The sequence below is a fragment of the Bos javanicus genome, chromosome 2, assembly GCF_032452875.1.
Source record: "Bos javanicus breed banteng chromosome 2, ARS-OSU_banteng_1.0, whole genome shotgun sequence".
Taxonomy (NCBI): Eukaryota; Metazoa; Chordata; class Mammalia; order Artiodactyla; family Bovidae; genus Bos; species Bos javanicus.
This window is the reverse complement of record NC_083869.1, coordinates 71,754,983-71,782,855: the sequence shown is the minus strand read 5'-3', so window position 1 is coordinate 71,782,855 and position 27,873 is coordinate 71,754,983. Positions and strand designations below refer to the sequence as shown.

Below are 27,873 nucleotides of genomic sequence, written 5' to 3'. Positions count from 1 at the left end.
CTAGTTAGGAAAAGAAGGGAAAAAAATTAAGTATTTTGGAAGCTGTCTTACAGAATTGTTGTTTTATTTTATTACTTTATTTTTTTTTTTTTTCAGAATTGTTATTTTAAAAGCTGGGGTCAAGCAACTCAGATATTTACTATGTCTAGTAGGAGACAAGCTTTGAATACCATATTTATTTGCAAGTGCCACTGTTTAATGAAAACTTTCTTAACTTTGAAGTTTAAAGTAATAAATCTAATTTCTTAATTTATCAAATCTGTAAACAATTCTACAGATTGTTTATATAATAAATAATAAAATAACTTTAAGGATACCCCTATGAAGAGATTTATTGATCTACCATAACAATGTATATACATTTCCAAAAACCCCTTTCTAAGGTCTTCAGTGGAGTTCTATGGGCAGGCAGAGAGATAACTGAGAGCCAAGCTGTGCACAGATACCAAGCTATAACACAGATACTCGGTGCCACCTTAGAAATCAAGGGATTGTCCATTTTATTTGGAAATAAAATGCAATCTATGGAAGTGATGAACACAATGGGCAAGAGTGCTGAGTTCACTGAGGAGACAAAACTAGAGAAGACAGTGTTGGAAAACCTGATTTTAGGTGAGGATGCAAGAACCCAATTAACATTAGAAAGCAGATGCCTTAGGCAGAAGCAGCAGGAGCAGATGAGCTGACTCTGACAGGGGAAACCTCAAGGTTAAAAATGCACCTTTTAGGAAGGAGCACAGTGCATGCAGTAAAAGTTGAGTTTTTCACAAAGGCCAGAAGGGGGAACCAGTGGTTCAACTTGGACCCCAGAAAGCCTGTGTCCATAGAAGTCTTGGACTTGAAGGGACCCGGAAGGGGAAAACTGACCATCAGTGGGGTTTTTATTTATCTCAGAGGTCGCAGGAGATCCTTTGGGAAAATAAAAGAATTTTTATCCCACTGCCTAAGGACAGGTGAGAGAGAGTTGACAGCTGCTGTGTCAACCTCATGGCTGCTGCTGTGGTAATTAGGACAGGCTACAGACAGATGCTGCACATCTACAAGGCCTGCAAGAAGCAGAACTGTACCCTTCACTCCTCCCTGGCTGACATCAGGACTGGCTATATGATGTGCTCTGGGCAATGAAATATGAGTAGCCACTTCTGAAGGGAGTATTTGTGTTTGTGTTTCTCTCTTCCCTCAGGCAGGAAACCAGCCATGTCCCAACAGGGGCTGCTATCAGTCTGAGCCTTAAATGATCATGACATAGAGCACAGCCACAGGTGATCCATGAGTATACGGAATGTAAGGGAGAAAGAACCCTTGTTGTACGTTACTGTGAGTGGGGAGACTCTGCTACCATGGAATAATTTGGCCCAAGATAACTGACACACAGGTTATTGCCAGAGTGGCTCTTGGAGACATGCTGCTCTTGGTAGAGAAGCTGTGAACTTATTGAGACTTGCTGCTAGACACGTGGTAGATATGGCAGTGATACTAAAACCTGCTTAGTGCCGAGGTAGTCAGCCAGGATTAACAGTGAATGATCTAACTTCTCCTAAGAGAAAATACAGCTCTTCTAATCTAGTATAAATTATACTTGCTAAATACGCAGATTAACAATAACAACCACTCAGCGGTCTACATCGAAGTCTTCAGGGCTCAAAATGCTCTAAATTCTGGTAAGTCTATAAAGACTGCATCAGAGAGCATATCTCCCCATTTCAGCAAAAGCTTCTCTGAGGTCTATCTTGATGGCTAGAGACTCCAGGTCCCAGACATACTAGTTTTTATTCTGCTAATTTCAATTGCCAAGAACTCAAGCCTCTGAGATCTAATACATTCAAGGGCTGGTGGTCCAAGAAAATGTCCTCACAGATTACAATAGAGATGTATGTTTCCACTATGGCCTGCTGTAGGGGATTAGGACAGGTAACTGTAGGCAACCCTTGGCAGAGCCTCAGATATGAAATTTCTAAAAAGCAGTTATCAAAATACTCTAAGACTTCACGAAAACCAGAAGTCACTGGACCTCACATGGATTAATCAATAGGTCTCATCTCTTCTTTAGGACTAAGTATTACCATGTGGGGAAGGTGAAGAGAAGCTTTTTTTTTAGTTTTGCATATGGCTATCACACCTGGGAAGCATTTCATATTAAAACTAAAGATCTTGGCAAGACTATAAGGTTAAGATCAGGTGGGAATGGAGTCAGAGCAACTTTCTTTATCCTTGGTTCAGCTAACTGTCTAAACATAGTGCCAAGACAAACAACAGGGACAAACATACACCTGATAGGCAGCACGGTGTCTAAGTGAGCCATGCCTGGTGGGCAGGGGCATCACGGCAGCAGCACTCAGTTACAAGAGGGGACACTCTGCTGACTGCTGAATCTGCATTTCCGGGGTTAGAGACTAGGGGTATACAGTCCAAAAAACTATAGACGTGATTTTTATTATGTGCTTTTGATTAGTACCTACAGAAGGAAATGGCAACCCACTCCAGTCTTCTTGCCTGGAGAATTCCATGAACAGAGGAGCCTGGCAGGCTATAGTCCATTGGGTCGCAAAGAGTCAGACACAACTAAACAACTAACATTCATTTTGATTAGAAATTATTGTCCAAGAACAGTGGCTGCAAATTCATGGCTTGTGGGCCAACTTTAGCTAACAGACATTTGGCCTGTTCACTGTAAAACTCTGAGTTGACTACATTTAAAAAATTACAAATCTGGATTTCCAGAATGAAAAACTTGGAAGCTCTGGAAAAAATGGACCAGCACTACAAGTTGTTAACAACTGAACAAAGCCAAGTGATAGCTGCTGCCTTTAGGTGACCATGGGCATTCCAGTCCACATGAATCCCACCCACACTTTGGTGGGTGTCTGAATATACCTTCTCCTTTACTTATTCAGAGTCTGCAAGAAGACACAGGAAGGAAGAGACTTTAAGTGTACTGACCTGAGTTGGGATTTGAGTCAAACTCTATAAAGAAAAGGTAAGGAGAATACAGTGCAGGCTGGAAGGACTAGGCAAGATCTCAGAGAGGAAAGACAATACAATTTTGGATTTCAGGATAGGACTATCTGTCGTCTTTCATTGTTTTATGTAACTTTTTTGTTAAAGTAACTTCACAGAGAGTGAGACAGGCTCTCCACAAGTCTGATTATTGCAGAGGGTTATTATAGTTTGTCTGGGGAACTTTCACAAACTAATTATGTGCTCTCCCAGTAATCCTGGTAGCAATTACCCTTTCTATTTTTTCAACTTCAATAACCAAACATTCACTCTCTCTTCTTTCTACCTACCTATCTTTCTACAGTGTATAAAAGTAATTAAGAATATAAACACAGACTCCTAAAATTCTTATTCTGGGCAAAAGCTATCAATTACATTTTAAAAACATACCCATATTAACTCATCTTATTTTAAGAAATAACTTCCGTGTTCATATTTAATGCAGAAGTATTACATGCAGTCAATCTACTACTTAAACAATTATCTAGGAAGATGACTTTTTTTTTAAAGCAACAAATTTTATTTAGCATAGTCAGTCCCAACATTCAGCACAAAAAAAGTTTACAGAGGATAGAAAATGCATTAATAAAAGCCAGTCTTTACCAAAAGAAAACAGAAAACATATTATTGATTCAAAATATTTTACACTTGAATGATAAACGGCAATAACTTATTTGGGACACCTACTAATATAAGAGAAAGTAAGAGAAGAAAAGAATACTTTAGAAAAGTTCAATCTCCATCTGGTATCAGAGAAGTCAGTAGAGGTCACTGAGACCGGCAGTCTTTCTTGCTTTCTGCATTAGTGCCCTCAGCTGGAACTGTTTATGGGACAGAAGACGTACATGCTTTAGGAAGATGTCTAGGTCTGTTACTCCCTGCCTCAAAGCTTCTCCCAGGTAAAAAATAGTGTCTTCAATAGCATTTTTCTCTGCATACAGATTTAGGATCTGTTTATATAGTGGGGCTGTGGGAATGATAACTTCATCAATATCATTGTTTTCAGACTGATTTTCCATTTTCTCCAGAGCAGAACTGAGTTCTTTCTCAAAAGTTCTATGTTTTTATCAACCTCAGCTACTTCTTGGGTAACCATCTCTTTGAGTTTCTGGTGACCTTTTTTCAGGTCTTCCTCTGTTCGTTTCAAGGCATTGAGTTCTGCCTGGGCACAATCCGTTTCCTCCTTCATCTGCCATCTCAGTCTGTCACTGACTGCTGAGATGAGAGAGGCTTGGATAGTGTCCTTGCTGATTGTGCCATCTCTACTGGGACCAAGAGTGGTCACAGGAGGCTGGGAAGGGTACTAGGAACTTGTTGTGGCAGGATACTGACCACCAGGTCGGTAAGGACAGCCTGGGTAACCACTCGGATTGGGAGGGTACCCGGATGGTATGCAGAAATCCCACTTGTCATACCTGGCATGTAGGAAGAATCTTGTGGCCCTATTGCCTGGTATGGTGGATAGGATGCTGAAACAGTAGGACGAGAGAAGACTGGAGGTTCATCTCCAAACACCACAATCATGACTTGAATAAGCCCCAGTAAGTCTGACTGTGGGTGCTTCCATTCATGTAGATAAGGAAGACGTATCTTACCATTAGCATCCACATGCTTTCCTGTTTTAATAGTCATTGAGCTAGCAGGCTTAACAAAACAGATAGGGGGATTATACGGATATGTGTCCAGCAGCCACAGGCAGATTGGAATATTCTATGTATTACTTCTATAAGGCACAGGAATTGTTCCAGTAAGGTTCATTAGTTCCCTGGAACTACCATCATTAAAAACGTATGAATCCAATACAGGTTTGAGATCTTTGTATAAAGTAATAACGTTAATAGTTTCACATACAGTTAGGTCTCTGTATTTGTACTTGAGCTGGCTCTCCGACCCTGCCATGGTGGCCGCCTCGTGACTCCGGTCTCTGCAGGCAAAGGGTCAGCCACTCCGGGGCCGCCCCAGGCCGCCCCACAAAACCGCACATGGATGAGCCAGCCGCCCCACTCCCACCCTCCCTCTAGCAACAGGAAGTCAGCCTCCACCGGAAGATGACTTTCATAGGTAAACCATGTATTGTAATTTAAAATTATAATACATTTGAAATAATATCATGAAATAGGCCAGTTCTTTAAAAAGCTTCTATTTCTAGGCCAAAGCAAAAACAAACAAAAACTGCCAAGGAAAACAGAATGAAGAGACATCACATACTCTGGAAGGACAATCAGGCAGTGTAGTGGAACGAAGCCCTACAAGGAATAACAGCTAGCATCTGAAAGAAGGGATCTATAACTTACAGGAAGACCAGCATCTACTATCAGGTAGTTTAGACAGGACTTGGGAAATAGGAACAAAGTAAGAAGAGGGATCAGGGCTGTGGCTGGGGTCTTACAAGGAGAAGTAATCAGCTGGCTTTAAGTATGGGAGCTGGGGAAAAAATTGGTCATACAGACAGTATAGAAAATATAATCTCAAAGAGATGATTATAATTACTCATAAAAAATAAAAATAAACAGGATAAACCCTGAAAACTGTAAATTAAAAAAAAATGCTGCCAAAAGTTTAACCGTACCAATACATCTTTCATACATATAAGTATAAAGTTTATTCTAAGTTAAGAGTAGAAAACAAAAACCATACTCTTGGTAGACACTAATACAAACTTAACAGAAATGATGGCTCCTTTTTCATTAAAACTCTCATTTTTTAAGATACACACCAGGAGCTCTTGTCTCATTCAATTACAATCACTAGTGTCACCTGTCTTCATTAGGCATTTACCCCTGCCACACTTCTGTGAGATACAGACAAAATTCTGGTTCAAAATTCAGGCTTCTTGATATTTTGGCTAATTTATAGTAACATTTAGAGTATTTCAAAGTAAATAACCATTTCAGACTGGTTACTAATTTACGCTCAAGACAATTCAAGTGTTTAGAAACTCCCCAGGATATGATTGGTGGTGGTAGTTTAGTCGCTAAGTCATGCCCGACTCTTGTGACCCCATGAACCGTAGCCTGCTGGGCTCCTCGTCCTTGGGATTCTCCAGGCAAGAATACTGGCGTGGGCTGCCATTTCCTTCTCCATAGGATATGATTAACAGAAGAATACACTTGAAAATGTCATATTATTTTATCAGTAGGCATCTAGTCCGGAACCAAGGTCGCAGACCTGAGATTTCTGGTTTCAACCAAACTCCAAGTCTCCGACCTTCACTTCCAAATGCAAGTCCTGGAGACTTTTGCCGGAGCTGCATGGCAGGTAACCATACTTCAGTGAAACAGCCTACACCTGCACTTAGTCCTGCTCTCACAGGTACAGCATTTCACGTGGTGAATCCTCTGAGGCCCCGCGACTTAAGACTCTTACATCGAACCTTCTTTGGTTCTTTTATTTCCTTGTCCTAGAGCAGTTGAGTATTTGCAGGTTAGACTGGATCAAGACTGGCATGGGAGCTGGGTTACACTGAGCCTGCAGGCAAAGTGATCAGTGCCAGTAGTTCAGAGAAGCAAAGGGAAAGCAAAGCTTTGAGGACTAGTCAAAAGGAATTGAAAAGGTAGGACAAAGACACAGTGACTCATTAGACAAGACTGGAATGGGGCAGTCTAGGAGAGAATAGCTCAGGGAACTAGATTTAACATTTGAGAATTATGAAATCTGCAGTCTCTGGTGATTAGGAACTGAATGATGAAGTTGAGAATCTGGGGTTGAGAATCTGGTTGAACAAGACTGGAATGGGACAGTCTAGGAGAGAATAGCTCAGGGAACTAGATTTAACATTTGAGAATTATGAAATCTGCAGTCTCTGGTGATTAGGAACTGAATGATGAAGTTGAGAATCTGGGGTTGAGAATCTGGGTTGAACACCTCATGGTGTTCAACCGGATATCCATACTTCAGACATGCAGACAGATAAAGGGTTGATAATATACTTAAAAGCTGCTGGTATACACTGCCCCCCCTCAAATTAAATGAAAGATGTATTTGTATTTATTATAGTTAACATATACTAAGTACATTTTCCCCTGCTGAACTACTAATAAGCATCTCATTAAATGTTCACAGAGGTCCTATGAGGTAGATATGATGGTCCTGCTTTTACAAACAAGGAAATTAAGGCTTACAGAGATAAAACAACTCACCCAAGGTCACAAAATTAGAAGTGGTGGAACCAAGTTTTAAACCCAGTCTGAATCCAGAGCTTGTGCTCTTAACACAAAGTTATAGTTGCACCTCAAAGAAAACAACTGCAAAAAGCAGGAGGAAACTTAATTTAAATCAGGGGTTTCTTAACCTGTAGCACGCACACATGGTACACATACTTTAAGGGCTTCCCAGGTGGCGCTAGCAGTAAAGAACCCACATGCCAGAGACCAAGGTTCGATCCCTGGGTTGGGAAGATCCCCCAGAGAAGGCCATGGCAACCCACTCCAGTATTCTTGTCTGGAGAACCCAGGGACACAGAAGCCTGACAGTCTTACAGTCCATGGAGCCACAAAGAGTTGGACATGACTGAAGCAACTTAGCATGCATGCAAACCTGTAGCAGTGGACCCTTTTCTTTAAATGAAATGCTGCTCAGAAGCCAGTTTTTAAGATAGAAAAAAACTAAGCAACCCTATCTACTAGTATCTGAGGCTTCAACAGACCTTGTCAGAGCAAATGCTGAACATGACTATTTTCTTTCATTCCATTTTGCTTATAATGGTAGCATCTTAAATTCTACCAGAAACTGTTTATATTTAAAATGAACAGAATACAAGACCAGGGCTCTAACAACATCCATATTTACTTTAATTGATAATATATTCCTAATGCAAAGGTTTTTGATATATCTGAAACCAATAACTTGCCTAAAATGATCCAAAGTGGGGGCTAGATGGGAACAAGGACTTGAAACACATACTGTTCAAATTTTATCCACATAAAAAATTTATGGACAAATTACCACCCGTCTTAACTTTTGGATGTTAAAGAAAAAAGGAGAACCAGGAATGTGATTCTATAAGTGTTCCAATGCCCAACTTTCAATAATATGCTTATCTTATTCTCTGACATTTTGGAAAATGTTATGTGAAGAGCAAAAAATGAAAATATTATACTTAAGTGCACTTTGCTGTTACAGGCATATTCTAACACAGCAGCGAAAGAGTTGTTAAAATTGTCAATCAAGCCAAGTGAGTAAAAACTTTCCTGACTTTCAATCCAGTCAGTTTTAAATTTCCTCATGAATGCTTCAACAACAGCAGTGATTTGATTTGCTTACTCTGCAGTCAAAACAGTTCTCTATTGCAGCCTTTAGCAATCTGTATCATAATAAAAATAAAATTTATCCATTCACATGCTCTGCTGATTACTTTTTAGAAATAACTGAACTTCCCTGTTACATATCGTTATTGTGGTATGAATTTATTTTTTTAAAAATCTGTTATTTTTAAAGTAATTTAGGGCTAATGATTATCTTAGAAAAATTACAAACTAAAAATAGTCTGATTTTCTGTGGAACATTTAAAGAAAGGAAGGAAATGGTAGGATGTAGTTTCAATCACCCCTGCCTTTAAATGGTAACTTTATTCTAAGCAATAAAACAGCCTCCTATTTGTTTCCACAATAAACACACCTGTGAGTTAATAGCATTTTCTCCTATGAAGCAGGCAAGCTCACCCAGTGCCCCAAGCCAGGACTCACCTTAACTCCCATGGACTCATTTGAAAACCAGGCAACTGGTGAGCTAGCTCAACATCTATTTCCATGCACTACACTGAGACACACTGTGCTTAATCCAACATATTGCTGGAACTCTTTTCACATTTGACCAAGGTAAAACTAAAATCTATGGAGTCCAAGTTGAAAAATATTTGCTCTAAATGGAAAAAAAAATATCAACAAAGCCTTGTCCAGGATACAAAGTTCTACAGACTGGCTCAGGTAAGAAAATCTGAGTTTTAGTTCTGTAATTTGGAACAAATGCTGTAAGTGTGGCTTTTTCTCTTCTATAAAGTGGGGTTATATACCTTTTCTATTTTATTGAGTTCTCTTGAGTAGAATAGTGAGATAATTTATGAAAAAAGCTGACTGTAAGCTACTAATGTTAGTTACTATTATTAGTTTACCATTATGCTTGTCTTTTCAGAACTCTCTCATTAAATTGGCCGAATTTCAGACGCAGTTATAGATTCAAAACTGAATACAAACACATAGGCTTCATAAAATACATGTCCAGAGAGAAAGCCCAAAACATCTGAAATTCTTGTGGACTGGGCAGGGGAAGCAAACACTCTGCATGGTTCCAGTCTATGCCAAACCTGCTTTTCCATTTCAGGTCAGGAAAAGACAACAAAGGTATTCTGAAGAGGGTAAGTGATTTGGGGGATTTGTGAATCTATACAATTCACAAAAGGAAATATTCAACTGTATGTGTATGCAGATGTGTATGTGTCTCCACGAAAACAGCCCTTCAAAACCCAGACTGAGACCATGTGGTCAGGTCCCGGGAGTGACACTGATCTGTCTATAATGAGATGGGCTTTGTCATTCCTCTATGTGGTCAGCTTTCATGTGCTGAAAGCATGTCATTCTAAAATTTAATCAGTTGGCATTTCAATCACATCCTTAATTATTGTACACTTCTTAAAATTTCAGAAATAGAAAATACATGCTTATTATTTACAAACAAAAAGGTTACAGTTATAATTTTTAAAGTGATAAAACATTATAAATTTCCACCAATCTTAACTCTCGTCCATCCACAGTGCACACAGGGCACACTCCACGGTGTGCAGTGTGTATCTTTCTATTCCTCCATCCTTTATAAAGTACACACACAGTCAAGATCTTTCATGCAGATGTACATTAGCCAGACTAACCACCCAGTGGTCTTGACAGCTTGGCTGCTTCCCTGCTGGCCATGCACTGAGGACAGCAGTGGCTCCTCTGGACCAGGCAGGCTTTCCTGGAGCACAACACTCCACCTGTTCTCCATCTTTCCATCATTTAGACCCACCCTTCAACCCTGATCACTTTCACAATATTTTAAACTTCTTTTTCCTTCTCAACAATTAATGGATCATCTTATCTATTATCTTACAAAGTATCTTTTTCCTAATTTGTACACGGTATTTTTACTTCCATATGAATTAACTGCATTATATGAACCAATAAATCAGGAAACTGCCTATTAATATGAGGTAAGCATGTTGGCATTAAACTGACTGAGTTATGAAGTTTAATTTACGCAGTTTGTAATGAGATAGAAATGAATTTTAGAAATGGTACATGCATGCTTTCTACAACTTATTGTCAGTGTGATCTTTTCCCTTGCTACTTAATTTCCCTCAATACTGCCTATTTATTCTTATGGCTCCCTTCCTGAAAAATATTAAGAAAATTCTACCTTTCATCACCTTACTGCCGGACCACAGTGATACATTAAACTACAGAAATATGTAATGGTATAAACTAAAGTTCAAGAATATATAGAGTCAAAAATAATAACAACAGTGATTCTGTGAAGTGAGGGGCCACCAAGACCTTCAGGAACATATAAGCACATTTACAATGAATTTTTAAAACATTGTACAAATAAAATCTTGTATCAAATACCATAATTTCCCAGATTATTTCAAATGAAATAATTTGGGGCATTATTATTTATAAGAAGGAAGCTAAATGAAAAAAAGCCTTACGGTGATGATTCCAAAACAATGCTATTAGCTTGTGTGGAAGATGGAGAGTGATGATTCCCGAAGGCCTCGCTCGGGGAAGCGTGGACCATGTGGCCCACCAGATGACCCACCGAAGATGGCCGCAGCCGGGTTCCCTCTTGGGTGAACGCAGAATTTCGACTATGAGAAGAGGAAGAGAAACTGAGTGAAAATGTGCTTTACCTCAGTATTTTCAAGTTTCTTAATTATATGATTGCATTAGAAAGTGGGTATGTGTTTTAAGACTAACCACATTTTACTAAGCTGAGTCTCTGACAAAGACAGTATGGGGTAAACAGAAAGAACACAGAATAGGAAGTCAAAGATCTGAGCTATAGTTAGCAATCTGCCATGGGGATTTTATCTGTTTCAATCATCTGTTATCTCTACCAACCTTAATGTTTCTGGGTTTTAGTCACTATAGATTTGCATCTTAAGCAGCATTTACAAAATAAAAGGAATAAATAATTCAGAAATATTTTTTCATATTTGGTCTGAACTCTTTTTTAATCCTTTAATAAATTCTTTCATTTGTAAATGGGGCTTTCTATAATTTCTAAGAATAGAGATATTGAACACAACATTTCCATCCTCATAAGAGACGCAGTCACTTTAAAATTTAGGGGAAAATTTTTTTTTTCAGATCATACCTAAAATTGTTTTATTACCAGAAAGTTTGACCAGAGTTAGTGACAATTAATTAACTCAATTGTCTGGTTTAAATTTCTTGTGTTTTCTACAATTTTCTGTAATTGTTTAGAGGGATACTGGAAACAAGAAAGGCTGGCTGGAAAAGAGACCAGGTTCGGGATCTTCTTCAAGCAAGTTGATTAGCCTTTGAATTTATACGCAGTCTATTATAAAAAAGATAACTTAGCAAGATACTGAGAAACTTTTGAGTCTATTTTGTTTCTAGTAGTAAGGAAGACAACATGCTATGAACCAAACTGTTTATGACCATACTTTACATCCAATACAGTAGAAATTTACTCTTAAACTGACACTCATCAGCAAAACAGCTTTTAGGATTTAGTGCACATTTATTGGGAGAAGGCAATGGCACCCCACTCCAGTGTTCTTGCCTGGAGAATCCCAGGGACGGGGGAGCCTGGTGGACTGCCGTCTATGGGGTCGCACAGAGTCGGACATGACTGAACCGACTTAGCAGCAGCAGCAGCAGCACATTTATTGAACATTAATGTGCATAAAGTACGTCCAAAGGAACTTCTTTAAATATTATATTCCATGCAAAACTTCAAATATTTTTTGGGTTAACAAGAACAGTCAACATTCAACTGACACTCAACAGTCAACTGACACTCGTTTTGTTATCATTATCTTAATCACATACATATAATACAACACATCTGTTAACTCTATAAAATTAAGATAACATCTTTGGCCAGAACAAATGTATTATTATTACACCCTACACCCAAGCATCCAGCTTTTGTGAGAAATGCTAGGATGAAACATATTCACAGTAAATACTGAATATCTGTGCTCCTCAGCAGAGCTATGGCTGCGCCTGTGGGAACTGAGGCTGGAGACCACTGTTTCCTAGAACACAGACAGTCGCAACCCAGGAGCAGGGTAGGAGCTTAAGTAAGAAAATCACAGCACCTAGCATATTCAAGTAATATGTGGTCCCCTAGAAACTGTGTTGGAGACACACAAGGAAAAGGATTATGTCATCAACAACCATACCCCCAGATTTTAAGTCTACTAAGAGATCTTGATTTATTGGTCAGTAATCTGACTATGAAAGTCAGCTTTGTAGTTAAGGGAGCATTTTTATTTCCTGTTCTGCTTACATAGGGAGTTTCAAGATAAGAGAAAATAATGCCCTGGAGCAATGACAATCATACCTGAATGAACAATTTAAATTTTACATATTATGATGTTTAGCCCCTAGAAACATAGAGCCAAAAATTTAGAACCTAGCAAAACGTACCCCTGATGTACTTACTGGTTAGGTGTTCCTGGTGGAGATCGTGAAGGAAGGCTCTGTGTTTCTAACCTGTCATCAGATAGTGAATTTCTGCTGACTACTTCCCAATCCATTAATTTCCGTGCCAAGGGTTTACTTGGGGATCTGGAGTAACAATTTAAATAATATGTAAAAATGTTTATTTGTAAACCCCAAACTATGTATCAAACTTTAGAAATCATCTTAATAGACTATAGTTTAGATGAGTAAACATAATGCTTTTACTTGTAAGAAATCAATGCATTTGGAAACTATTTACCAAACAATTTCTTAAGATAGTAAATCTGTTTACATGAAGAGAGAAGGCTAAGAAAAAGAAGGAAAGAGAAGAAGGAAGAGGAGAAAAAAGAAACAAAGCAAGGACAGTAAAGAAAAAAACAATGGAACAGCTGGTTAGCAAGTTTTCCCAGATACTATCAGTATTATAGGCATTATCTGTCTCTTTTCCACAGTTTCTGTGACTCTTATCTTGGGATGTTTTAATTCCTAACATATCATTTCCTGGGTGTCCTTAAACTGAAACCCTGATCCTCTGACTCAATGAGGACAGGACAAAAACGCTGTGTATATTTTATTTAAAATTTCCCCTTTTAAATACAGTAGGCTAGTGGATTTTTTTTCTTCTTTAGGAAACATTTAGAAAGTTAACTATTTTGTCTCACGGTGGGGCACAGCATATGTTTCTTAACTTTATATGGTCAGTTACTATAGTGATAAAGAGACTAAGTGATCTTTGCAGAGAACAAAAAACCTTAGAATTTTAGGTAAATTAACAATTGAAGTCATTTGTTATACATATTTAAAAAGTGGCCAAAGTTTATGAAACATACATGATATCTATTTAAATGCCTAGCTTTTTGACATGCAGAGTCATATGAAGATTAATGTAATGAATTAAGTAAATTACATAAAAATACATACTATATCATCTTCTAAACTCAGATAGTTTTATATTTCAGTAATAAATTCACTGATGCACCCATACCAGATTTAAAAAGCATGGTAATACTGACCAAGAGTACCCAAGAAATTTTACATACATAGTAGAAAACATTAAAATAATGAGTGGGGACCATCAATCCTAGCTTTGACCTTCCCTTAGACAAACCACTTAGGCTTCTACATCTAAATACCTAAATTTACTTGTAAAATATACGCTCCCAAGGTCCTTCCCTACCTTCTGAAATGACCTATGAGTATGTAAATTTTCAGTGCAATGTTTTAGTTTATTAATTTTACTAATTCACAAATAACTTTACTTCTGAATTCAAACCACACAAATGCTCTATCATTTCATGTACTCATAGCCAAAATATTTTTACATTGGCCAATGACATTGCTTTTTTCTCTTTTTATTGAAATATAGTTGACTGACATCTCCTTAAGAACACTAAAAGTTTTCTAAAAGAGAAGTAATGTTATCAATAAAAAAAAAAAAATCATTGACTCAGATTTCACTTTTCATAAGTGAATTTGAAGTAATCTAAACATAAACACTTCCCATTATCATGAGTTTAAATTACAGGTTTTTCTGATTTGAAAATAACTCGGTATACTATTTAGCCTGCCTCATCACTCACAAAAAAGTAAATAATCTCATGTATTAGATTTTTTTAAACTGAAATAAAGATTATTATAACATATAGTATTTATAGCTTTTCTATTAATGCTAATTCTTAATGTAATAAATAGATTACTCACATATTAAGATTATTAAATGTAAACTGTTTAAGTGAGTCCACTAACCACAATCAGAGATCACCTATTTTCATTTTCTAAAAGAGGGAAAGAGTTACTTGAAGGAGGAAAAAAAAAATCTAGTTATACTCACCTAATGTAAAGCATCAGAACACTTTACTGTTGTTAATAAACTAAACATGGATGGAAATGCTTTGCATTTAAAACTAAATTTCAAGGTATTTTATTTTATTAACAGTTTCAACCTCAGGGACCCACCCACTCAAGTTTGCTGTCTATGTTTCCTGTTCAGTGTGGAAATTTCAGAGAAAAAAATACCACACTTCATCAGTGTTTGCAATGTGGTAAATTTATTTTCTGACCATGGCACCTTATTTTTCTGTTGCATGGGAACATTTTTTTGTTTTTTTCTTAGATATTATATGACAATTGAAAAAGTCTGGAAGCAATTCAAAGAACTGATGTATCAGAAAAATAAAATAAATTAATATTTATTATTGCTGAAAAAGCAATCTTACATAAAAAAGTGTAAGGAGAAACCTTTTCTATCTATTTATACTGCAAACTGAAATCCCAAGGAGTAGGCAAGGACTCTAGAATTCTCTAATACGCTAACAGAATAATTAAATAATTGCTAAAAACCTCCAGGGTATTGTGATAGATGTGCATCAGATTACCACAATCCCAGAAAAGCTTAGTCTTTCAGAGCTAGTAAGATCATTAAAACAGTACTAATAAAAACCCCATCCTAGTGAGGACTTATTATTTCAAAGAGGATTCATATAATTCCAGCACAACAAAAGAAACATGACACTTCTTTGGAGCCCATCATATTGGAATTTTAGTTCTATTAGTCACTGAATAATACGTATTTGTTTTATAAGATAACCAATTAAAATAATTTCACACTTTAATTATGTATATATAAAACAAAGAACTATCTGACCAGTGATCTTATTACTAAGTGAAGTAAGTCAGACAGAGAAAGGCAAGTATCATACAATACCCCTTATCACGTGGAATCTTCAAATGAACTCATTTACAAAACAGAAACAGACTCACAGACTTAGGAGAACAAACATGGTTATCAATGGGGAAAGCTGAGGGGCAGGGTTAGATTGGGAGTTTGGGACTGACATGTACACACTGCTATATTTAAAATAGATAACCAAAAAACCTCAGATAAGCAGATGACACCACCCTTATGGCAAAAAGTGAAGAGGAACTAAAAAGCCTCTTGATGAAGGTAGAAGAGTAGAGTGAAAAAGTTGGCTTAAAGCTCAACATTCAGAAAACTAAGATCGTGGCATCTGGTCCCATCACTTTATGGGAAATAGATGGGGAAACAGTGGAAACAGTGTCAGACTTTATTTTGGGGGGCTCCAAAATCACTGCAGATGGTGACTGCAGCCATGAAATTAAAAGACGCTTACTCCTTGGAAGGAAAGTTATGACCAACCTAGATAGTATATTCAAAAGCAGAGATATTACTTTGCCAACAAAGGTCCATCTAGTCAAGACTATGGTTTTTCCAGTGGTCATGTATGGCTGTGAGAGTTGGACTGTGAAGGATGTGTGCCGAAGAATTGATGCTTTTGAACTGTGGTGTTGGAGAAGACTCTTGAGAGTCCCTTGGACTGCAAGGAGATCCAACCAGTCCATCCTAAAGGAGATCAGTCCTGGGTGTTCATTGGAAGGACTAATGCTAAAGCTGAAACTCCAATACTTTGGCCACCTCATTGGAAAAGACTCTGATGCTGGGAGGGGTTGGAGGCAGGAGGAGAAGGGGATGACAGAGGATGAGATGGCTGGATGGCATCACCAACTCGATGGACATGAGTTTGAGTGAACTCTGGGAGTTGGTGATGGATAGGGAGGCCTGGTGTGCTGCGATTCATGGGGTCGCAAAGAGTCGGACACGACTGAGCAACTGAACTGGACTGAACTGAACTGAACTGAACTGAAAGGCTTACTGTATAGCACAAGGAGTTCTGTTCAACATTCTGTAATAACTGAAATGGAAAAAGAATTAATACTTGTATGTATGTAACTGAATCACTTTGCTGTCCACCTGCAACTAACACAACATTGTTAATCAACTATGCTGCTGCTGCTGCTAAGTCGCTTCAGTCGTGTCCGACTCTGTGCGACCCCATGGACGGCAGCCCACCAGGCTCCCCTGTCCCTGGGATTCTCCAGGCAAGAACACTGGAGTGGGTTGCCATTTCCTTCTCCAGTGCATGAAAGTGAAAAGTGAAAGTGAAGTCGCTCAGTCATGCCCAACTCTTAGGGACCCCATGGACTGCAGCCCACCAGGCTCCTCCATCCATGGGATTTTCCAGGCAAGAGTACTGGAGTGGGGTGCCATTGCCTTCTCCGTAATCAACTATACTCCAATATAAAATAAAATTTTTTAAAAAATTTAAATAAAATTGAAAAAATAAAACATATTGGGAACCACTCTGGGAAAAAAAGAACTAAGATGCAGATGTAACTATCTGCATATTTCTCAAAATCTGATATGCTCAAAATATTAAAGCATTAACACATACAAATAAAGGAAGTCACTTGCATGTGATATTAACATATAATACATCTATGATTTGGTATTCATATTAGAATATCATATTACAATAGAACCAGTTATGAAATCATGTTCAGTGTTTTTATAAATATCAAGCAGCAAAATAGTTAAGCTTCTTGTTAGGAAAAGAATAAAAAAATATAAGTATTTTGTTATGGTGCAGTTTTAACAAAGAAGAATCAGGAAAGTATTTATTTTGATTTTAACAAGTCTGAAAGGAGTGTTGCAAAAAAGTTATAGTACTAAGAACTAGAATAAACACATACATTCTAAGTTAAAGCAGAATTGATAGGAAGTAAATTATTTCTTTCTCAAGAGCAATTTCAAGGAAAATTATTTCAAATTAACATTCTGCTGTTCATTTTACCTTTATACAGGTCCTTAGAATTTTCTAACTGGAAACAAGGGTATCTATGACTGTAGAAAGGAGGAATTTGAATAATTTCAGTAGGCATATCTATTAGGGTAGATAACTTAAGTGTTCTTACTTTCTTTTTTTCTCCTTTCTGAATAACCAAAACACTAACATGACACTAAGATTTATATTTAATAGAGAAATAGACAATATTTCCACCAATAAATCTAAAAATAAAAGCAAAAAAAAAATTTCAAAACTTCTTTGAACAAATGCCAAAATGAATTATATCATTCCAATTCAAGTTAAACTTATCACAGCAAAATGCCTATAGCCCTGACCAGCTAAATCTTTCCTATCAAGGCATTTTTCACCAACAATTTTCCAGTTGGGTAGATTATTCATACACAAATCAGGATGAAGGTAAATCAGGAAAGAAGAAAAAAAAAATTAAGTAAATTTTATTATTCGAACACACAAAAATCATGTTTTAATGATTTTATTTTGTTTCAAATGTCCTTACTCAAAGGCACTTGTAATATTATTTATTTTTACAAGCATTCCAGGAATACTGCTGGCACAGCCTCAGATTAAGTAATGACTCCTGACTCTGGAGGCATATAAGTGGCAGAACAAAGGGAAGAATCTTAGAGTTAAAGCTACAGATTAGGCTAAAAGGACTTAGCTGTTTAAGATTTACTGACATAAATGACTGCAGATTTTTCAACATTGAAGAAAATTCCTATGATACGCTGCAGAAAAACAAGCAAGAAAAAGCATGAAACAATTTTTGAAACAAATATAGACATACATAGAAACATCTCGGTGAGCGTATATATGGTAAAATTTTGAACAGTAAACACTGTTTTGGGGTCAAATTTTTTCTTTACATTATTTGACATTGTTGGAACTTTGAAAAAAACTGAACTATCATTTATATGAGTAGAAAAAAATAAAGCAATTTATACTTTTAGAGGAAAGAAAAAAGAAACAAAAAACTTTTTACTCTAGAAACACAAAGCAGGGAGGTCTTTCGGATAAAGACTAAGAAGAAAATTAAAGTCAAAAACAAAATTGCCTAATTCTCATTTATTAAAACTCTCAGGCCTCCACTGGCAGCAGACTCTCAGCACAGGAACTCTTTAAAGAGCTGTGGCTACTACGGTGAATAAGACTGAGGAACTGCCATCCTCCTAGAGTTGACATCCTACTGCAGGAGACAGACAATAAATAGGATCATCGTTCACATCTGTGGCAGGGAAGGAATCAAACATTCACCTGTCTGATGCAGAACAGCAAAAACTACTGCAAAGAGGTTAAAAGTATGGTTAGAACCTAGGATACCTGGTTAGAATCTTGTCTGCATCCCTCACTATCTATATAACAATCTCAGGTATGTTGTTCAAACTTACTCAGTTTTCTCATTTGGATTAGATTTATTACAGTAATTCACTGAGTTTGAAAACTGTGAGTTAACATATAAAACCTGACTGGTACAGATAAGTACAAAATAAGTATTAGCCATTATGCGATTACCTGATCACCCTCTTTCCATTCACACCCCATACAGTGATCCTACCCCAGCGGCCAGGATAATCTTCCACCCTCCCCTATATTTTTATTTTGAATATTTCAAACATAAACAAAGTAGAAAGAAAAGTTTGATAAACTCCATGTACTCAGGACCCAGGTTTAGCAATCATCATCATGAGAATCTTGTTTTGCCTTTCCCACCAATTATTCTGAAGCAAATCCTAGAAACCATATATGATATTTGGAAATATTTCAGTTTATCACTCCAAAGCATGAGAATGCTACCATATTTTTTAAAAATATAAGTCAGTTTACATCCCTCCCACGCTCTCAGTCCCCGTGGCTCCTACTTAAGACTCCTAAGTCCTTACCATTCCCAGCACAGGGCCACAGAGACTCCAGCTGCCGCCTGCCACTTTAACCATTTCCTTGACTACGGCCTTGCACACTCTGGCCCATTATGGGCTCCAGCTTCACGGCCTTCCCTGCCACAGTCCTTTACCTACTGTAGGTCTCTGTGCACCAATTAGAGTTTAAACTTCATTAGACTCAAGATGTCTATCTTGTTCTTCACTGTATTTCCAGGGCCTGAAATAATGTTCAGCACAGTAGGTCTTCAATTTAATATTTGCTGCCACCAATCTGGTCATTCTCCCTCATCAGCTCTAATTATGTAATCATCTACTGGATAATACTGTTAGATTACTGCTCAGACATCTCAAACTAGACCTGTGCAGTTTAACTTTTCTATCACTATCCGTTTTCTCCTGTAACTCCTGTCCAATTTGCATCACTCCAATCTGGTAGTCTTTTCCAGATACTCCTGTCTCTCACATACCTCTACCAACTGGTCAAGAATTTGTGCTAGCTCTACCCACAAAGTAAATTCCTCAAATTTGTTCCCAATTAATCATTTCATTGCCAGTGTTTTAGTTCAGGCCTTGGCTATTTTCATTTGGATTACTGCCTAATTGGTCTCTGGGTATCCAGTCTTTACTTCCAAATCATTTTCTGTCCTTACTCATAAAACTATTCTCTAAACCACAAATCTGATCATGTCATCTCACTTTTAAAAACCAAATTGGTTATTTATAGATCTTAAAAAATGAAGATAACAAAACAGTACCCAAATAAAAAGCAACTTCTTAACAATATGATTTAAAGAAAGATGTAAATGGGCTGGATAATACATAAAATGAGTTATTATGTTTTTCAAAAGTGTTAACAAAAGGAAAAAAAAACTTCCAACAAAATGTAGCATTTTTTTCCTCAACATAATTTATTGTTTAACTAAAGACAGGATCATGTGGTAACTCTGTGATCATATGTGGGAAAAGAGTTTTCAGTAATTTTAATCTTGCTTTGAAAACAACTCAAGACACTGAATTAGATGTCACTTACCTTGCAAATACTCTGTCTTTATTTGCCTTTTCTTTGCCATACTGAACTGACTGAACTTCAGTTCGCCCACTGAAATATATAAAAATAATATATGTACATATATATATATAAATATATATATATGTACATATATATAAATATGTACAATAAGAAAACCTTAAAGAGAACCACAAGATAAAATGACAATACACAACATGATGAGATTACAATTACATGAGACGATATTTCTAGTGGAGAAAACAGAGCAGAGGGTAAAAAGAATGGACTATACTCCACTTCAATCTGGATGGATGAAACTTAATTACAGTTCTTCCATTAATGAACAAGGACTTGTTCCAAAGACACTGTTTTCAGATACTCTTTCATTTGGAAGTTAGTGTGAAAGAAGTAATTTTGTGTGAGAGGAAACCCTCTCTGCTATGCCCTGGAAAAGCACTCCCTCTAGACTCAGAAATAGGCTGCTCTGTCCCAGCTCATATAAGCCCTGCCCTCACTCCCCAGTTCTGTGGTTTGGCTAGTGTCTTTACTACTACTACAACTGAAGTGACTTAGCACAGCACAACAGAGCACAATCAAGGGCCTGATACATGCGGACATCTTCAAAAACTAACTGCTCTTTCCCTGGGAAGCTTTTCCTCCTAATCTACTGATAATGATCATAGATATATCCTCAAATCTCTTCATGTCCAGATATAGGCAACTCCAGAAATTTTTATCAGAGAAGGAACAAAGGACAGAATGTGGTTGGGAGTTGGGTACTGTCTTGGAGCTGATCTGTCTCCAAGCACACCATTTATGTATGAGAATTTAGATTCCTCTGTGGTACTCCAATAGTTCATAGAAAATTTATTAAAAACTCGGTTCTCAGAAAACCCGTTACCTGACATGTAACATACCTAAGTGAATAAACATAAATGTCTAGAATACCAAATAAAAAACCATTTACATATAGAAATTTAATATATACAAAAGCAGCCAAATACAGATTTCCAAAGCTAAGCAAGCAATTTTAAGATCATCTTCTACAGACAAGTATAGATAAATGTGAACAGAATGGCATGTTTGTTGAAGTTTTAATGGAAAAGTCAGAAAAATTATCATGATTTTAAAATTTAGATAAATTGATGTTTCTTGAGAAAATATATTTCCTCTAAGGATAAACTATACTTCCAACTGTGAACAAGGTAACAGATTTAGGTTCACTATTGCTTTGTATTTCCACACTAGAACAAGGACAATAATGCCCTGAATATTTTGGAACAGAGATAATAAGGGTATGTGTATGAGGAAGTTGATAGAGGAAGTACTAAATCCTCCGATATTCCAAATTCCATCCCTCAGTCTTTATAATATTTCAACATTTTAAGTATGACAATAGTTCTAGTATTCCTGTGTACATGCTACGTCCTAAGTCACTTCAGTAGTGTCTGACTTTTTGCAACCCTATGAACTGTAGCCCGCCAGGTTCCTTTGTCCATGGCATTCTCCAGGCAAGAATTCAGGAGTGGGTTGCCCATGCCCTGGTCCAGGGGATCTTCTAACCCGCAGACCAAACCTGCATCTCCTGTGACTCCTGCATTGCAGGTGAATTCTTTACCGCTGAAAACCGGGGAAGCCCCCCTAGTATTCCTAACCACTGCTTGTTATGAGGGAGGGAAAAAAGCATTTATCTAATGTGTATCCATTAGGCATAGGACTGTGTCCAGACAAACATTTGTCCTGCTGCCATTCCTATATCATTTACAATACTATTAATCATTTAGGTGATTAAAGACATTTTGGATATGTCTTTTAAAGTTCTTAAGGACTAGAAAAATAAAACCTAACTTTTATAACTATAGACATACATGGTTTACTTATACACTCATTTAACTCCATGTTAACTGAGCTGCCAGAGGCCTCAATCCAGTCCTTCTCTGCTCAGCTCAGCTCTGCGGGAGGCTGGAGGTTCCTCTGCAAGCTGGCTTTCTGTTAGGTTCTGTTTTTTTCTGGTTGGAGACCAGAAAGTGGAGCAAGTCAGAAGCTTAGGACTGTCAAATGCTGGAGTTGCTGGGATAGAACACACAAAGAAACAGAACCCTGTGGATGGTGCCATCCGCAGTCAAAGCGGCACCTCCCTGGCAGGTTCAGAAGCAACCTACAGTGCTCAACAGTGTAGCAGCAGGTCTAGATTTGTGGGCTCTATAGCCTATGAGTGACACAAGCTTCAAATCCTTAGGCATTACTCATTCTTCTTGTTTGCTTCTCCAAAAGCCCCCTTCCCTTTTGGATTTTTCAGTCTTTCTAACATCTGTGTAACCAGCTGCCATAATTGTTTTTATTTGAAAAATCAAAAAGGCTTTCTGTATTCCTGACTGATATGGTACTTTTCTGGTGAAGAGGATTCAAATGGGACACCACTACTCAAAAGGCTTAATTAACAAATTGAATTTCATAATAAAAACATATAAAGATTAAATTAAAATATGAGGGAGAAATTGTTTATATATCATATTATCCATAATATTATTCTATAAGGGTTATTATAATTAGAACACAGTGAAAAACTATACCATAATCTAAGAACAATAACTTCTGACAGTAAGATACTTGTCTTTAGAACAATGAGAAAATACCAGTTGGTGAAAGAATACAGGTTTATTTTACGTGATGCAAACAATATATACAAGCACAACAAAAAACTAAACAGATTTAGCCACAGCCATACCCCTAAGAAATAAACCCCATTATAAGTAGGCAAAAATCATTCTGAAACTCTGTACATACATAGGAAAGGCTATAAATATGGACATAATGCTATTACAATGTCACTATGCTATATACGTCACAATAAAAATATTAAATGGATTTCCTTTGAATTAAAGGAAAGAAAAATGCTACCATTCATTATTTTAAAAAAAAAAAGGAAAAGGAGAATAAAAAGGCCAGGGAAAAGCTTAAAAACTTAGCATATTAACATTTAATTGTTAATATGCATTCTCATAGTTCACTAGTCCCTGCTTTCTCTTGCCTTCTTAGTTTTATTATTGCTTGTACTTTGTCAAAGTTTACAACATATATTTTATGGGGGGTTTGCACTGGGTCTTCGTTGCTGCACATGGGCTTTCTCTAGCTGCGGTGAGCAGGGGCTATCTTCACTGTGGAGCACAGGCTGCTCAGTGTGGGGGTGTCTCTCATTGCGAAGCACAGGCTCTAGGCACATGCACTTACAGCATGGGGCCTCAGTAGCTGCGGCTTGTGGGCTCTGGAGCAAGGGTTCAGTAGCTGTGGTGCTTGGACTTTATTTGTTTGCATGTGGAATCTTCCTGGACCAGAAATAGAACCTGTGCCCTCTGCATTGGCAGGTGGATTCTTATCCACTGTACCACCAAGGAAGTTCATAATATTTTAATACTATGCTATAGTTTTAATTATCATAGTTGGTAAGGATTGGTTCCATATTTAAAGATTTTAATCTTTATTCTTAATTAGCTCATCGAGATTATTCTAGAGTCATTTTGATTTCTCTTGGATGACTTAAACTTACCATTAAAAAATTTTTTTTTTCAAAATGAGGTCAGAGATGTTATATTCCCTGAGGTTTTGTATATGTGATAATGCCTATCTACTGGCCCTTGTTCTGAATGGGAACCTGGTTAAGTGTAATATTTTCTGCTTATTTTTTTCCTTTAAGACTTTGTAGACAAAGGGTGGCCCATAAGCTACATATAAACTTGAAGCAAGGTTTTATTTAGCATTTACAATGTTTAAAAATATTTAATCTAAAGTGATAAACTTCTAACAAGACTAATAAGGGATAATGACAAATTATCAATAACAAGAATGAGAGAAATGACAGTAGTAGATTCTAGAGATATTGAAAATATAATAGAGAAATATTGCAACTTTTATGCCAAAATATTAAAGAACTTAGACAAAACAAATTCCTTGAAAAAACATGAACTGTCAAAGCTCACCTAGGAAGAAAGAGAAAACCTGAACTGCTTCATTTGTGTTAAAGAAAAAAATGTGCTGTTCGAAAGCCTCCTGTATATCACACTTCTGCATTAGTAGAACAGAACAGGAAAATTCTATCAAATATTTAAAGGGAAATAATATTACTACAGAGACTCTTTTAGAAGACTGAAAATGAAGCAATACTTCCCAACTCATTCAATGACGCCAAAATTACCCTGACACTAAATCTGACAACAATATTACAAGAAAACTGAAGAGAAATATCCTTCATGGACATAGATGCAAACATTCTAAACTAAATGCAAGCAAACTGAATAAAATAATATATAAAAAGTATAACAGATCATAACTAAGTGGGGTTTCTTTCAGAAATGTAGGGTTACTTTACCACTTGAAAATTCAATCAATATAATTCAGCACATAAATAAAAAGAAAACCCATATGATCATTGTAATAGGTGCAGAAAAAGCTTTTGACAAAAATTAACATCCAATCCTAATAAAAACTTACCACAAATGAGAAATAGAGGAACTTCCTTAACGTGCCTGATATACAGCATCTGTGAAAGCCCAAAACCAATAGCACACTTAAGAATGAAAGACTGAGTGTCCCCCACTAAGATAAGGAACAAGACATGATATCTGCTTTCACCACTTCTACTCAACACTATACTGGAGCTATCAGTAAAGAAAAAGAAATAAAAAAGATCACCACTACCCTGGCAGTCCAATGGTTAAGAATCCACCTGCCAATGCAGGGGACACCTATTCAATCACTGGTCCAGAAAGATCAAGATGGTGTGCCAAACTACTGAGCCCACATTCTAGAACCCACAAGTCACAACTACTGAGCCCATGTGCCACAACTACTGAAGCTTACATGCCCTAGAGCCTGAACTCTGCAACGAGAAGCCCGAACACAGAGAAAGCCTGCATGCAGCAATAAAGACCCAGCACAGCCAAAAATAAAACAAATAATTTGAAAAAAGATCAAACTGGAAAGGAAGAATTAAAACTGTCTTCATCCTCCAGGAAGAAAATCTGCTGGAAAAGAGTTTTTAAAAGCTCCTAGAAGACACAAGGTAAAGCAAAGTTTAAGAAAATCCAAGAGCAACATAAAAAAAAATTGCATTTCTAACTGTGATGAACAATCTGAAATTAAAACATAGTAAGACAACTTCTAATAGCATCAGCAACATGAAATAATTAAGGATACATTTGACAAAGATGTGAAAAAGCTATATACTGAAAACTACAAACAGAGGAATAAGATTTAAATAAAAAGATACCATGTTCCATGACTCAGAAAACTCAATACCATGTCAATTTTCCTGAAACTGATCTATAGTTTCAGCACAACTCCAATTAGATTTCCAGAAGTGTTTTTTGTAGAAACTGATCAGCTAATTCTAAAATTCAGATGGAAATGCAAACAAATTTTAAAAAGAACAAAGGTAGAAGACAAATACTACTGGATTTAAGACTGTTTATTTAACACCCATTTATTCTCTAGTTTTGCCAATATGGAGACACCCTCCTAGAAAAAGGCACTAAAATCCTTCCATTCACTTAAACACCCTGTGCTGAAAACACTGTGTTTCAAGGTTTTAACTATAAGACTCAAGTTCTCAACACTAATTCTTAAGTCTCATCTAGATTTCTCCCCATGGGTCCGGGGGAGATGATCAAAACACAGTGAAGAACATCTTAGGATTGTAGGCTCGGCTGGCCCAGAAGATTTTGCAGCTCCCTGACCACTTGGCTGGAGGATTTCAGGATTAGGACCCCAAATGGGCTGTGGCCACCAGCGGTGGAACACCACTGTCTTGGGTGCACCTGCCTGCCACCAACACGAATGGCACCCCAACTCCTCTTGTCCTCTTCACTACATATGCTGTGACCTGGAGTTTCTGGATTCCAGGCAATCTCTGGTTATACTTCTGTAAACACACCTGCTGCCTCAGCCCTGGTGACCCACACCAAGGGGGGAAAGACACACAGAACTGTTTTTCAACATAGCATCATTCCACACAAAATTATTTTCCTAAGCCTGCAGATTCTTTTTCATTGGAGGACATTCCCAAGGCTGTGACTTTCTCCGACTCTGCGGCACCACTGTGAGAAGGCTGGCTGTGCGTGTCCAGTGCTGTGTGAGTTGGGCAAGCCCCTCTGGCTCCACGCTGGTGCACTCTCCTGAGAAGCTGAGGATGGGGCCCTGGACTCCGCAGCAGGACACCCATTTTGGGTGGGAAACTCAGGACCGCAGAGTACTTCTGTCCTGAAGTAACTCCTGGAGTGACAAAAGCCACATGCGCAGGACTACTCCACTGAGCAGCCGCACAGGACTGAGCTGGACCCACAGATGGGTCGTTGATGGCTGACCATTCTTGCCTATCTTCACAGGCTAAAAGTCACTGTCCTTCCTTTCCTGCCCATAACTGTACCTGCTGCTGTCACACATAAGGCAACCTCATGTTCTGGGACCAGCCAAGAACTGAGACCCTAGCAGGAGGCCCCTAGTTCATAGTAGACAAACTCCCCATTGAACAACTTCTACCTCATGGTGTTCTTGATGCTTCAGAATTGGAAAAGGATGGAGAGCACAGCAGTGTGCAGGCCCCTTACCCCACCCCCACGATACCCTGAGGGGCACCAGAACCTCGCCTCACTCAGCCCCCCAAGCACAGACGACCTCCGTGCCCACCTGTCCTATGGGCCCTGGGCGCACCTCCAGCCACAGGCACCGAAGACAGAGGTGCAGGTGCAGGGCTCAGTGCACAGCAGGCTGTGAGGCCACCCAGACCTGCCATGGTCCCCAACATCTCATCTGCTGGGAAAGCTGGACTAAGACTCACTATTTAAAAAAGAGTCCAGAAATATGTCCACACAAATATGGACTACACTGATTTTCAGCAAAGGTGCAAAGGCAATGCTGTGGACAAAGAATAAGCTTTTCAACAAAAAAATGCTGGAACAACTGGATATCCATATACAAAAAGATAAACTTCAATCCATACTTCACATCATATACAAAAACTACTTTCAAATGGATCACAGACCTAAATATAAGAGTTTAAACTATAAAACTCAGAAGAAAACAGAGGAATAAATCTCTCGGACTGTGGGTTAGGCAAAGATTTCTTAAATATGACAAAAGAAAGATCTATGAAATAAAAAACTGGTAAACTGAACTTATCAAACTTATATGCTTTTCAGAAAACTAGCCACACGAAAAGATACCAGGAGGCAGTGGTCTGAATGTGGTGGAACTGGAACTCTCACAAACACTGCTGGCAGGTGCATAAAATGATGCAAGTTCTTTGGAAAACGACCAACAGTTTCTTAGAAAGTTAAACACACATCTACTATATGATTTGGTCATTCCACTCCTAGGGAACTTAAAGCAAATGTCCATACACATCCTTCCATACTAATGTCCACAGCAGCTTTATACCTAACAGTCCAAGCCCGAAAGCAACAAAAAGAAATGAACTATCAATCCAGGCAACAAGATGGATCAATTTCAGAATAATTATGCTGAGGAAAAGAGTATATAACAAACACAGAATATTTTAAATGTGTGCTTCAATTTATATAAAATCCTAGAAAATGCAAACTGATATTTGGGTGCAGAAAACACAACAGTGGCTACACAGAGAC

General features: G+C 37.7%; 1 protein-coding gene and 1 pseudogene across 5 annotated transcripts in view; both read right to left on the bottom strand.

Annotated features, from left to right (window-relative positions):
- PTPN4 (protein tyrosine phosphatase non-receptor type 4) overlaps positions 1-27,873 on the bottom strand; it is a 191,301-nt gene that overhangs the window by 43,004 nt on the left and 120,424 nt on the right. For all 5 annotated transcript variants that reach the window (XM_061439843.1, XM_061439856.1, XM_061439863.1 and 2 more), the window contains exons 13-15: positions 20,258-20,326; positions 12,666-12,791; positions 10,679-10,837 (exon numbers count right to left, since the gene is read on the bottom strand). In XM_061439843.1, the coding sequence (XP_061295827.1) occupies positions 10,679-10,837; positions 12,666-12,791; positions 20,258-20,326 (354 nt within the window). The remainder of the gene's footprint in view (positions 1-10,678; positions 10,838-12,665; positions 12,792-20,257; positions 20,327-27,873) is intronic.
- Positions 11-5,011, bottom strand: LOC133261416 (tumor susceptibility gene 101 protein-like; annotated as a pseudogene).